The following is a 13,697-nucleotide window of genomic DNA, read 5'->3' as shown; positions in this document are numbered from 1 at the left end:
AAAGCAGCAGGGAGGTATACAATTGTCCTGAGTGCCCTGGGTACTTATGGAGTAGGGGGGGGGGGAGATGAGGCCAATTCGGATGTGTCTATAATATAGGCACTGGAGAAACACATGCTCTATTGTTTCTGTTTGCCCAGAATCACAGGGGTATTGTCTCTCCAAGTAAGCAATCTTCTTATATAAATATGTATTATTGATTGTTCATATCTCAGGTTCATGCTGAAATGGATATTAGACTAACATCACACTGAATAAGAATAGAATTTGTTGTTAATGGATATCCAGTGAATGTATAACTGTATGTGTTAATGAAACTGGACTAACTTTATTTCATTTTTATAAGTACATGTGTAGATTTTTTTTTAAAAAAAATCAACACCTTCACAATAACACTGTATATCTATTTTTCAATGTGGCATTTATTTTTGATATTTTGTATTAGCTGTATCAGACTAAGTCATTCTCAGAGCAGATCCACTGACATTAATGGAGCTAAGTTAGCCATGACCATTATTTCCATGGATTTGTTATGTGATCTATTATGTAACTGGATACAGTTCTATGATTTTTTGTAATATTTTCAGGTAGTTTCATTTATTTCCTACTTTTCATTTTGAGTTTTTACTTTACATGTGTTCAGTTTAGTGTTACAATATATTATAATTCAGATGGTTATATAATTTCACATGGAATCAGAAAACATTTTTATTCTTCCCAAAGTGGGATGCTATGATGTTTTTGTTGTCTGGCACTGCAGCATTCAGTTAGGTCCAGCAATCTGGGCACAGAAGCAGAATTCACGCACATTGCTTTATGCATGTGCATCTTATCCATTCACTGAAATGCATGGATTGGTTGCATGTGCAACAACTTTGTGTCCGAACAGGATTTCTGGATCAGGAGGAGCGTCAATGCTTTTTGCTTTCACAGAAGATTAACAGACATATTTGTGCATTGATAATTATGGTTACTTTTGAAATTATAACTCTTGGTTTTCTTTCCATCATCACCAGCATCTGCTATCATGGGTCATTTGAATGCACTTTCCATCCTTGTCCATCAATGTGTACTACATATGGAGACCGCCATTACAGAACTTTCGATGGACTTTCCTTTGATTACATTGGGAATTGTAAGGTTTACCTGGTTAAGGTAAGACTTTGAGTTGTTGTTGTTTTTAAAATGCTTTGCTTTTTTCTAAAAAACCAACATACTACTTATTCTAAATGTTAAGTTGAATAAAGCTTGCATTAAAAGGTAAGACTAGTGGCATTTTCTTACCTCCTGCACTACCTCACCAGCCATCTCTGGGGGAGTTCTATCTTCAGAGCTAGAGAGAGATATCATTAAGGGGTGGGATCAGAGAGGCTGGAGAACTGGACACATTAGACAGGTTTTCATCAAATGTCAACAAGTTGTAACCAGCTGCTTTTTCCTCCTTCTGCAGAGTTCCTCAATTACTAGTTTATCAATCATCATAGAAAACGTGAATTGCTTTAACACTGGGATCATTTGCAGAAAGTATATTTTCATTAACATTGGAAAATCATTCATAATATTTGATGATGACACTGGAGATCCGGTAAGCTCTAGCACTGCAGAAGGAAATACACATAGGCATAACTGTACTAGGGGCTGCTGCCCCTGCTTGCTCTGCTCACCAACCCTGCAAGCCTACAGATGTTTGCCACCCTCTTCTCCCACACCTGACTGTTGCCTCAATTTGCCTTGTGCTTGAGCCAGCCCTGGTACACATATACATATTTTCCCTTTCAGTGCCTTTGTGTTTTGCACTGCACATACTTGCACCTGACAACAACACATGATGGATGTGCTGGTGTGTGTGTCAAGCAAGGTGATAAGCAGCATGCAGAGAAAATGCAAAGTGGACCCTGCACATTAGACATAGGTTCAAAGCAACCTCTAAGCATGCATAATGTAAGCAATGGTTTCAAGCCAAGAAACCTCACGTCTTTTGAAAAAAAACAGACCCATATATTAAATAATATTAACCTAGAGAGATGTGCAGAAGACACTGAAGTGCTTGTTCTTCTAAATGTAGTTCACACAAGCTTTTACTGTGAGATGAGCACAGCACCCCATAGTCACCTTTGACTGGACTTAACCACCCAGGAGTCCTTTATCTTACCTTTTACAGTGATCCATTTATTAATATCCATGAGACTGGATTGATGCAACACACTCTATGTGGGGTTGCCCTTAAGGCTGCAGCTGGTACAGAATGCAGCTATGCGGCAGTTCGCTGAAGCAACCCACCATGAGCACATAAATCCCTAATAAATAACCTGTAACAAGCTGCTGGGGCTTCCTACTTTGAGAAAGTGCCTTCTCCCATATAGATCTGCCCATTCACTGAGATGAGCAGAGGAGGCCCTTTTGATGATGCCACAGCTACCTGTGATCACTTGGTGACTTCTTGGATGATGGCCTTTAGAGTGATAGCTCTACGGCATGCACGAACAACACTATGCCTTCATTCTATGTTAAACCTGACCGCTAGTACTCAGTACACTTACTGCCGTCCCACTGGATATTGTACTGTTGTGAAATATATTAATGAAATGGTATAAAAATGCTTTAAATGAATAAGTAAATATGTGTGGGCTGGCTTTTCCTAACAGAGTCCATTGAGTTACCTAGACAAACTGCAGCAAGTACATATATGGAAAGCTGGTTTTTTCACACTTGTTCACTTTCCCAATGAACACATCACAGTAATGTGGGATCAAAGAACAACTGTTCATGTAGAGACAGGACCTCAATGGCAGGTAAGAGCACATTGCCTCATCTAATTATGAGTATGATGTAGTTACAGTTAAGCACTTTGAAACCCCATTCATTTTCTTGGAGAGATTTAGCATTATACTTAATAGTCCAGTTGAATGGAAATAGAAGAAATTCTAGTATTGCTTCTATTCTGTTGTTTACGGTTTTTTTGTGTGTCGTATTATGTTCTTATTTGTTTGTTGTTATCATAAAATGAATAAATTTTTTTTGGGGGGAAAACAGTCAGTGGGATTCCTGAGGATTTAGCTTTGGCTAGAATAAGTCATATATTTAACATATTAAGAAGATTAGATTTATTGTATAAATGAAATATTGTAGTAAATAATGAGCATTGCCATAACTAGGGTGAAATACAGTCATAGATCTGCAGGACTTTTGATTAGAAAACAAAATGCCACCAGCTGGTCATAATAACTTTGCCTCCTTTTTAGGGTGTGCTGACAGGATTATGTGGAAATTTTGATTCAAAAACAATAAATGAAATGAGAACTCCAGAAAATTTTGAGTTAACAAATGCACAAGAATTTGGAAGTAGCTGGGCAGCTGTAGAGGTAAATAATTGGAGTGGTCACTCATTCTATTTCTCTACATAGTTCTTTATCATTTAAAAGCAAGCACCAACTGCACTGTATGTTACTGGCTTTCATGTTCTTTTTTTTTTTTAAATATTTTTATTAATTTTCCAATTAAAACCAATTATATCACATTCAATATTTCAAATTATACACAAATATATATCAATCAAACCGAATGTTATGCCAAATCATCTAAAGAATTTTTTATTTGGGTTCCCATGCTTCAAGAAATTGGGAATTCCTCGCAACCGTCCACTGCCGTCTTTTTTCTAAAGTTCAAATCGTCCTCCAAGTTCATAATAATCCAGATCTTCCCCTTACAGTCACATAGATGTTTTCCACTTTCATCCGATTGTTTCCCAGCTGCTGAGATAAATATCAAACAAAGTTTCACAGATGTTCTTTCTCCTGTGTGAGTTAATCAGTCCAGCCTCCCCATAAATCTTCTTAATGGAGCTCCCTGTTGCGTCGAAGCAGCTCGAAGTAGCGCCATCTTAAAAAACTCAAATCACTTTCGTTTTCTCTCATAGCCATGAAGATTTACGATCTTTATAGAATTTACAGCTTTTTCAGGCAGGAGACCCAAACATCAAACCATAAACTCTTGGTAAATTAATGGATCTCCTTGCCCTATAGCTGAACTTAGCTTCAGGTCGCTGCTCCAATTTAAAGTGCGTCACAGCTCATAAATCCTCCGAACGCGTCCAGAACTCCTTCCGTCCGACTAGGGGGGGGGGGCTTTTCTCATCGGCAACTCCACATCTTTAAAAAATATGCTCAGTAACAACAGTTATAAAGTTCAACTCACACAGTCTTTTGCTTCTCTTTCACTCCAAACAAGCCAGGACATCGCGTCCGGGAAGGTACGAGGCAACATATATGAAGAAAAAATAAAAACTCACTTCCCTTATCGCTCCGTCCCCATCAATCCTTCTTCCAGATGCAGTACAGTCTTTGACTCCTCATAAATTTCTCAGCAGTAAATTTCTCAGCAGTAAACAGCGCTTCTTCCCCTCCTTCTGAAGTATGTCCATAGATTTAAGCCTAATTATCTTCTTTAACCATGGAAATCCCCGCCATGCAGATTAGCGTCCGGGAGTCCTGGCCCTTGTAAGTGCTCAGCCCAAGCTCCCCCCACTCCAAAAACAGTCGGAGTGGGTCTGGGGGCATCGCGGGCCAGCGGCCCCTCTCCGTAACCCCCGGAGAGGGTAGGGGGTTGCCATTTACTCCCCTAGCAACCGCCAAATTCCTTACGAAGGTCAGAGAGATGGAAAACAGGTCCGCCATTCCTGCAGGCGGAAACCGGAACCACCCTGGCTTTCATGTTCTGAATAGTAGTGCTAAACAATGGTTTAAAAACTAGAATTTTAAAAGTATTACATTGTTTGTACTATTGTGTAACTTTGTTTTTATTCAAACCCCAATGTAGCGCCCTCTCTCTCTCTCTCTCTCTCTCTCTCTCTCTCTCTCTCTCTCTCTCTCCCTCTCTCTCTCTCTCATAATAGAGGGCATTTTCAGAAGCTTTATGATACCTAAGTTGGATTTTCCAACCACCAGCACACTCCCTTTGGCAAACATATAGCAGTCATATGCCACTCTCAGTACATGGGGCCAGGGAGGAATAAGGGGAGCAACATGACCAAAAAAAGTAGGCATTTAAAGGAGAAGTATATCAATGCCTCTTAAAGTGTGTGTGTGTGTTTGCATGAGTCCATATCCCAGCTCCACCCCAACTCTGGGTGACTGTTTAAATCAGAGTGGGCAGCATACTGATAGTCATCTTACTTTAGGGACTGGTAAGAAAATACTCTATCCACCTTACAGGCAGTTAGACATGGTACATTATTTTGTGGTTATAGGTGTTTATGCATGGGGGACAGTCACTGTGCTGTTCAGAACAGCTGTGCTACACACACACACACACACACACACACAGAGAGAGAGAGAGAGAGAGAGAGAGAGAGAGAGAGAGAGAGAGAGCGCCAGCCTAGTGTATGTTACACTTCTTGGTTATTTTAAAAGTTAGAAAAACCATACTGCTTGTAAGAAAATGTTCTCCTGGTTGATTATTTTGCTTTTGGATTCAGTGTGTTGACAGCTCTGACATTCGGCATCCATGCATTTTAAATCCACTCAGAGAACCATTTGCCAAGAAAGAATGTGGAATACTCTTAAGTGAAATATTTGAGTCTTGCCATCCAGTGGTAAGTAGCTGCTAAGGCATAATAATAATTCTTATGGTTTTTAACGTATAGCTCCTGAATTCCATATTAGAATGATGTAGAACTCTGATCCTGCATTTACAGTTTGATCATAAAGTCTGTTGCATTTAGGATGGGCAGGAAGAACAACCACAGTGACTACGCTAACTGGGTTCTATATGGCTACCTGTAAGACTGACTGTTCAGGAACACTAATGAGTTTGCAGTCTCCACCTGGGGACTGCAATTGACCTGTGTCGAGGTGACAGTTCATACAACCAGTGTCTAAACACAAATTGTGGCACTGCATGCTCACCTACCAATATAAAGACATATAATTCACATTAAAAGTGTTTCTACATGATCTTGGTGGGGTTCCAAGCCTGCTGGTAGTGATCACATTGGGCTGACAGAGTGTACAGTCTTCACCCGAAGCAATTAGGTGAAGCAATTATTTTACTCTCTTCTCATTCCATGATCCTGAGCAGTTACTACCAGTTACTGCTGTTTTTAGAACTGCAAGGAAGATGTTCTCAACATCTTAACTGTGAAATGATTTATGTTTGCAGCAATCAGATATAGCAGCATTAGCACCAATATATAGCACAGTACAATGGTGTAGCATGATTGATTGATGAACTGATAGTGCCAGGAACAAGGTATTACCAAGTTGTGGCACAGGAAAAAAAATATTTAATTCTTAAATCCGTGCTAGTTTTAACTATCATAAATGTTGTATACTGTATAAATGTTAGGAGGCCAATAAATCCCACGTATTAGTTCATATTTATTTTCTTGTTTACAATATAGAAACTTTGGGAAGGAGGCATGAGGCTCTGGCAGGGTCCTGGAGTCCTCTTATTTCTTTCCCAAAGCTGGAAAAGTGCTAACTAGGCTTTGGGAAGTAGGGAGAAGGACTCTAGGACCCTGTTCTTATGAAAGCCCAGTGCCTTGCTTATCTGTGAAGGCTGGGAGTTTCAAATGTTGCAAAACAACAGGGCATATATGAAAGGACATAGCGATGAACTTGTTTAATACAAATCAACAGTAAATGCTGCATGCCAGAATCCTTTCGAACTTGCTTTTTAGATATCTGTGGCTCTGTGCTGAAAACACGGTTGCCAATGTTTGTGTAGGTAATGATACGTTACAGTAATAATTATCTTCTTCAGGTTGATGTCACCTGGTTTTATTCAAACTGTTTGACAGACACATGTGGTTGTAACCAGGGAGGGGATTGTGAGTGTTTCTGCACAAGTGTTTCAGCCTATGCACATCAATGTTGTCAACAAGGAGTTACAGTAGACTGGAGATCTCCAAGATTGTGTCGTAAGTATGCTTAAATATTCATTGCATGCTGAAATAGAATGGAAGAATTTGTGTCTGCACCCAGCTTTAATTATGGCAATGCATGCATTACTGATTTCCTAGTGAGAAAATTAAGCATTCATGGATTCCCTTTTTTCATCTTTAAGAATTAGCTGTAGTGTGATGAATAGCCATTTCCCCCTCACTATGTTATAGTAACCAGAGCGGCTGTGAATCTTCCATGTCTACTCAGAAAGATTCCAAACTACAGTCGGTGTTAATGTAGCATAGATGTTAAATGTAACACAGTCATGCCAATTATTATTTTATTTATTCCTTTTGCAAAAGAAAATTGAACTGATACTCTGTTCTGTAGCCTTTTTACTCTAAGGCCAGGTTTTCAATCGATTCCAGTGCCAGGAATGGATCTGTTTTTATAGCTTCATATTGAGTCATGGCAGTCTAGAAGTTTATCTCTTCTGATGTCTTTCTCTAGAATTTACAAACCACTCAATCTCTGCTGGTCATCCTAGTTAAGTGAGCCATCCTCCCTGCAGTGAGATCCAAGCTTAGTGGGACATTGTTGTGTTGAAGGAGTATTGGTGGTTTAAAAAATTCTGTTAACTGGTAGTGAGCGGAGCCCAAAAGCTCTACCTCCCCCCCCCCATTTAGGCAGAAGTACAAGAAATGTGAATGATAATGTGAATGGTCTCTTAAAGTTCAGTTCAAAGCTGGGCATTATGCATTTCCTCTAGAAGATGCAAAAGCTGTTGTATTCACATCAGTTTCTCATCTCTCTACAGGAAAGAAGTACAAAGGTGTATGACCAAGCTTATTCTTATCCACTAGAGGTCACACAAGGATAAGCATCTGCTCATTGAAGCTGATACTTCATTTTGTATCAGATTTATTAGACAGTAGTATGTGAGTTTTTAATTAATTTGCCAGTCTTAATTTCTCTTCCCACTCTGAATAAAAATGGAATGTGATTGTGCAAATATGCCCATATATATACAAAAGATACTGCTAGTTGTGTTCCAGATTTATTTTGCTCACTCCTTTCCTTTCCTTTCCTTTAGCTTATGATTGTGAATATATCAATAAAGGTAAGCAAATCATGGGGAACTGATGATAAGACAGTTCAGTGTTTTTCCATCCACTTTTAATAAAATAACATCTTCATATCCAGTTTGATCAAAGCAGCATTCATTACTGTTTAAACATACAGGTACGGTTCTGATTAACCTTGAAATTTATACCAGGATCAAATGTGGATCAAATTTATATCTGATCCACTTAATTATTCCATACATTTGAAGCGAGTTGCACTCCTGCACTCTCCATCTAACATCTCGCATTCTGAACAGTATTTCTAACACAAAGGAGAATATGAAGGTAATAAAAGAATGTAGTAGATTACCATCCTTGTTCCTCCTCCTCAGCACCTGAAAGCTTTCTGTGAGTATAGAGTGTCAGGCTCTCCTATGACATAGAGTCCTGCACTTGCCACTTGGATATGACTTCAAGATTTGGTACAGGTGCATCATTCCCGGAATGGTCATAAAACAGTCAAGAATGGCCAAATCCAGAATTTTGCCTCCTTCTGCCTCTCCTATTATTTACTATCAAGTTTTATCAAGTATCATGTTTAATACTGTACCATCTAATACTGCTGCATAATGATTCCTTATCTTAGAATCACTAGTTACTACTATTTGTACCACTGTTTGTTACTGCTGCTGCTGCTACTACTACTACAACAACAATACCTTGGAATAAAAATGTAAGAAAATAAACAAAATAAAATAAAATAGTTGCATTTCCCACCTCGCAGCGGAAAATGTTCAGATGTACAGTAATGTGTAATTGCCAGAGATATGTTCTGTGTTTTTTCTCCTGAAGGGCCTCAAGAGGGAGCTAATTTGCAAGCTTTGATAATTGTTAGTCTCTCCATAGCTGTTCTTACTATATTCGGATTCATTATTGGTGTAAGAAATCAACAACGCATCACTTGACACTTTCTTATATAGCTAAAAGGGTATGACTCTCTTGTACAAAATGAAACTGCCCATGTTTGGCATATTTATGTACAGTATTTTAGATATATTTTAATAAAGTCCAAAACAATCTTTACAGCCTGAGGTAATGGGGAAATCTAAAGAAGTCAGGTTGAAATTGTTTTAGTTTTCCATTCCTTTAAGACGACATGAGTTTTCCTCAGATAATATTGAGATTGTTCTAAACATATTCATATAAACATATGAATATAAAACTACAATGAGGGTCTAAGGTCTCCTTTTGTTGTGTACCAGACAGGATGGGCGCTAAGCACCAGCTCCACTTCCCTCTGAAGGGAGAGGAAAGGCTTAGCAAGTGGTAAACTATCATCCACTTGCCTTCATCTTTCCCTCCAGATTAGTGGCAAGGAGAATGGAGGCATAACTAAGAAATCTTAGGTAGTATTTTAGTTGCCATGAATTTTGATTCAATATTGCTTGAATATACTAGGTTGGATCCAAAGACTTCCTTTGGTCTATGGAAGAAGTCCTTCCTTCAGGTATCCCATTGAAGGAAGACACTTTCTATTAGAGGAAGGGACATTCAGATCCAATTCATTATTTTGCATATATTAGTGATTTTCAATTACATTCTGCTTTGTCTGGCATTCTGCTTTGGCAGCACATTTTCATTGATAAGCTGCATGCTTCCCCCCCCCCCCGAATTCACTATACATTTAGATTTCTAGTACTTACTGGGCAATCCAAATGCCCTTCACAGCAGGCTGCAGTAGCTTGGAATAAGTGGAGGTGTCCCTCTGCCCAGCTTTCCCTGCTAAAACAGCCACTTTTGACCCCCCCATCTCTTCACTGAACATGCAGGCAGGTGGGAAGGCCATTGGTTGCTGCTCCCACCATCAGGAGCCCAAATCTGGGCATGGGGCTGAATCTGGGGTGGGGCTGAGTTGATCTGGTCTCTGATGGATTCCAAACCAGTATCACTGTTCTTATGTTGACCGCTCTGGACCTGATCATGGTGCTAGCCTGGGTCTGCAATAGTACATCAGATTTGGTCCCTGTTTTTTTCATGTCACATGTTTGGGGCACCTCACCTGTCTCCATAAAATATAGATGCTCTGAAATAATGGACTAAAGTTACCTAGGTCCATTGATTTCAATGGGTCCACTAAGAGTATGACTTCATATTGGATATCGCCCTCTGCATTTTAATTTGATAAAGGTCTGCATGCTGGACTTGAGTTAGCTATTGTATCTGGGGTGCTGTGAAAATATTTCACAGTGAGCGGGATGGGTGGGACAAATTAACCCCAGAAGATTCATACTGTCTGAAGCAAATTACCCATGCCCTGTCCTTTCAACTCTTCATCACAAAGATCCTAGGGGCTCAAATAAAATGTCCTTTAAGGTACATAAACCGCCAGAGCAATTCCCTTCTCCTTTAGGTCTCAGGCTCAGGAGAAACCATCAACAGAATGTTACTGCTAACATCCAAAGGTATCTCTAAGATATGCACAAGTACAACCTTTGGCCCCTACTAGCTTTGGGAGGTAGATGACAATCTTCCCACAAGTCCAAGCTTTTCTTAAAACCTTTGGTGACCCTCCCTGCCTGCAGGGTCTGACTCCATTTTTTGGTACCCAATGCACTTACACACTAGCAGCCCACTTTAATAATGTTTGTGGTGGAAATGATTATTTTCAGCCCCCCCCCCCCAATATGAGCATTGGGCTTTAACATAGGGAATAACTCTAACTTGGATACTTTCCTCCTGACAGAGGAAGAAAAGGTTGGAGCAAATCATTTTTGAAGCTGAGCGTGCAAACATTGCACATCTCAAACAGCTTTTACGTGACTCGTAGTTCTGATGTCATTTGATGGTGGTGTTTTCTTTGCCACTGTACAAACTTACCAATAAACATGTGCGATACAAGCATTTGTGGCATTCAACAGGAAATGTAACCTTGCCTTCTCTTGACAGTTCTGGGAAAGGGCCCCTACAAGCTGGTCAGCTTCTTGGACAGAGAAATTGCACTTGGAGCCAAGCTGCTGGATGGTTCTGTTTTTCCAGCAAGAGGAGATTCTGTTGCTCCTGGAGATGCAGTACACTTTATGCTGACATCGGGACTGTATAAGCCAAAAGCACATGGTAAACTCACTATCACTGTAAAATATCTAGAAATATAGCAAAGGCAATGCTCATTTCAGATGCATCTTTCAAGTACCAGACACAAACAATGGGAAATGGTATTATTTTCATATCCTCATTCAATGTTTTTCCCCCCAGCAAGGTAGTCCTAACTTAGTAGGCAGCGTGGGTTCTGGCTGCATCAGAATGTAGGAAGTTTTGTAGAAGGAGCATTAAACCTCACTCTACATCTATTAGTAGGTTCTCAACAAGAAGGCTGTCTGCCAAAATCTCTGTCTAATGAGTGGATCTTTACAAGGTGATTGCTGATTTATAAATAGTCTGACACTTCAGCTTTTCAGATCAACAAATTTCTAGACCCAGCAGTCCTTATCTTCCCTGTGGCAGGAACAGAGGTAGAAAATCATGGGAGGAAGTCTGGAAACAGGCAGTCATCTGTAGAATTAGTGAGGTACAAATGGTTAGGTCAGCTGAGTTCACATTATGGTTGGTTGGCAGGTTGGCAGGTGGTGGGATTGTAGTTAAGTGGGAAACCACAAGTGTAAAGAGGTTTTTAGGATTACTTCCAACATCACTTTTCATTATTTGAGTTTTTAAAACATGATGTGAGAGATGATTTTGGAGTTTGATAGTTGCTTAGCCAGATATCTACTCCACTCTAGAATTGAATGTGTGATTATTTGTACTATACAAAGATATTTTCTTCAACCATTTTTAATTTTTTTTTAAATTAATTTTTGCTTCCTTATTTAGAAATGAGAAAGCAAACAAACCAATGTAGTCTGTGGAGTAACTGGTACTTTAAAAAAAAACAATCAAAAGTCTAAAACTGTTCTTGAAATGTAAGAAATATAGAAATAACTAATAGAAGATAGTAGTAAAATAAAAAAATTCCTTCAGTAGCACCTTAAAGACCAACTAAGTTTATATTTTGGTATGAGCTTTCGTGTGCATGCACACTTCTTCAGCTCATACCAAAATATAAACTTAGTTGGTCTTTAAGGTGCTACTGAAGGAATTTTTTTATTTTGCTTCGACTTAGACCAACACGGCTACCTACCTGTAACTAGAAGATAGTAGTGTAATAAAGGAAAGATTAAGGAAGCATATTGTTAAAAATTGTGTAAATGGCATCCAATTTGGATCAAACATAAGAACACGAAAGCCATTTGTTTATTTGCCCATTATTATCAATCTGACGAAGTATTGAATCTTCTGAAACAAAACTCTTATTTGAGTTCCTGCTGAGGTGAAAGTTCAAAGTGCCAAACTGTAGTGACCCACTGTCCAAAGTTGTGAAGTGGATTGCAAAACACCCCCTTTCCTTCAGTGGACATCTGTATTGCTGGATTATATCGGGAAATCATCTTCATGAAATTAGCATATGGATGTTCACATATGCAGACTTTATTTATATGTTATGGCTTTATGTGGCTGTCCCACAATATCTTCATGATAGGCAATCCTGCTAGGTGGTCAGAGAAGGGCAGGCACACTCTCCGTCCCTTCCATGTGCATTGTCTGAGGTGACAATTCTTGTTACAAGAATTAGCTATTGGTAGTTTACACTGGTATTGCTAGTTTTCTTACTACTGTGTGTATGGAAGAAAATGCCAGTTCCTTTGGCGCAATTATGATTCACACAATAAATGTTGTCATCTTGGAAAATTAGACAGTATTCCTGAGTAATGAACTGTGCATCACACAACATCTGTTTAACAGAGATTATTTGTTCTCTCTGCAGGATTTTTAAAGAAACATTATCCAGCCCTGAGGGGGGGATAGTTGATTTTACAGTAGTTTTATGGTTATTTTAAGCAAAACAACACAATGTACAGCGAAATAATATTTGGAACAACAGATGCTCATCTGAGTCTCAGTCCTGTCACCCTTTTAGTGAGCGTTACTTTACCCTACAATTAAATCTGCTCTCAGAGTGTCTGTATTTAGAAGACCCGTTGAAAATTCCTGAATAAAAATATGGCTAACACATAGAATTGCCTGTTACGGACATGTTTTCTGGGATAAGGTGGCCAGTTAATGGGGGGGAGGGGACTGAAAAACAAGAGCCTACAGTACAAATGTTGCTTTCTTGATATTTTTGTGAATAAGTGTTTGGTGGGAGGTATTTCCTGGGCATTGGGGAGAGCGAGTTTAATGAAAAATATAAGTTGTTAAACACCATTTGTCTTATGGAATTAGAATGTTCTCTGAAAAATGTAGTGTTTCGAAATTCCTCAGTCTATAGTTTCAGAAACTTCTCTGTTTACAACAATAGCCCTATTCAGTCATGTACTTAACAGGAGTGTGCAGTGGCCACAAGATCCGCCTTGTATCCATAGCATTTAAAAGCAGCCTGATCTGTTTTGGATCTGATCTATGTCATTCTGATTTCTTAAACCAGAGGTGTTATTTTTTCTTCTTTGACTATAATGGGAAATCGAAAAATGGCTATAGCTTTTTTCCTTTTCAAATAAATGAATGAAATTGAAGGCAAAGAAGCCACTCCACATTTCAGGCAAGGTCATCCTAGGGTTTTCATGCAGAAAACCTTTATTTATTAATTTGTTAATTAAATGTCTGGTTTTTTAAATTTATTTTTGCTATTTTTTTAGATGCAAACTGAAGATATAGCAAC

At 39.0% G+C, this 13,697-nt stretch overlaps 1 protein-coding gene across 1 annotated transcript in view; it reads left to right on the top strand.

Annotated features, from left to right (window-relative positions):
* The window catches only part of OTOG (otogelin), a 96,875-nt gene that overhangs the window by 37,857 nt on the left and 45,321 nt on the right, over positions 1-13,697 (top strand). Inside the window, exons 25-32 of the mRNA XM_088666759.1 lie at positions 1,017-1,155; positions 1,451-1,585; positions 2,646-2,792; positions 3,243-3,362; positions 5,474-5,590; positions 6,760-6,916; positions 7,975-8,001; positions 10,892-11,059. Of these exons, the coding sequence (XP_088522885.1) occupies positions 1,017-1,155; positions 1,451-1,585; positions 2,646-2,792; positions 3,243-3,362; positions 5,474-5,590; positions 6,760-6,916; positions 7,975-8,001; positions 10,892-11,059 (1,010 nt within the window). The remainder of the gene's footprint in view (positions 1-1,016; positions 1,156-1,450; positions 1,586-2,645; positions 2,793-3,242; positions 3,363-5,473; positions 5,591-6,759; positions 6,917-7,974; positions 8,002-10,891; positions 11,060-13,697) is intronic.

Source organism: Zootoca vivipara, chromosome 1 (genome assembly GCF_965207765.1).
Source record: "Zootoca vivipara chromosome 1, rZooViv2.hap1.1, whole genome shotgun sequence".
NCBI classification, from domain to species: domain Eukaryota; kingdom Metazoa; phylum Chordata; class Lepidosauria; order Squamata; family Lacertidae; genus Zootoca; species Zootoca vivipara.
The sequence above is the reverse complement of the archived record's forward strand: the minus strand, read 5'-3'. Positions and strand labels throughout refer to the sequence as shown.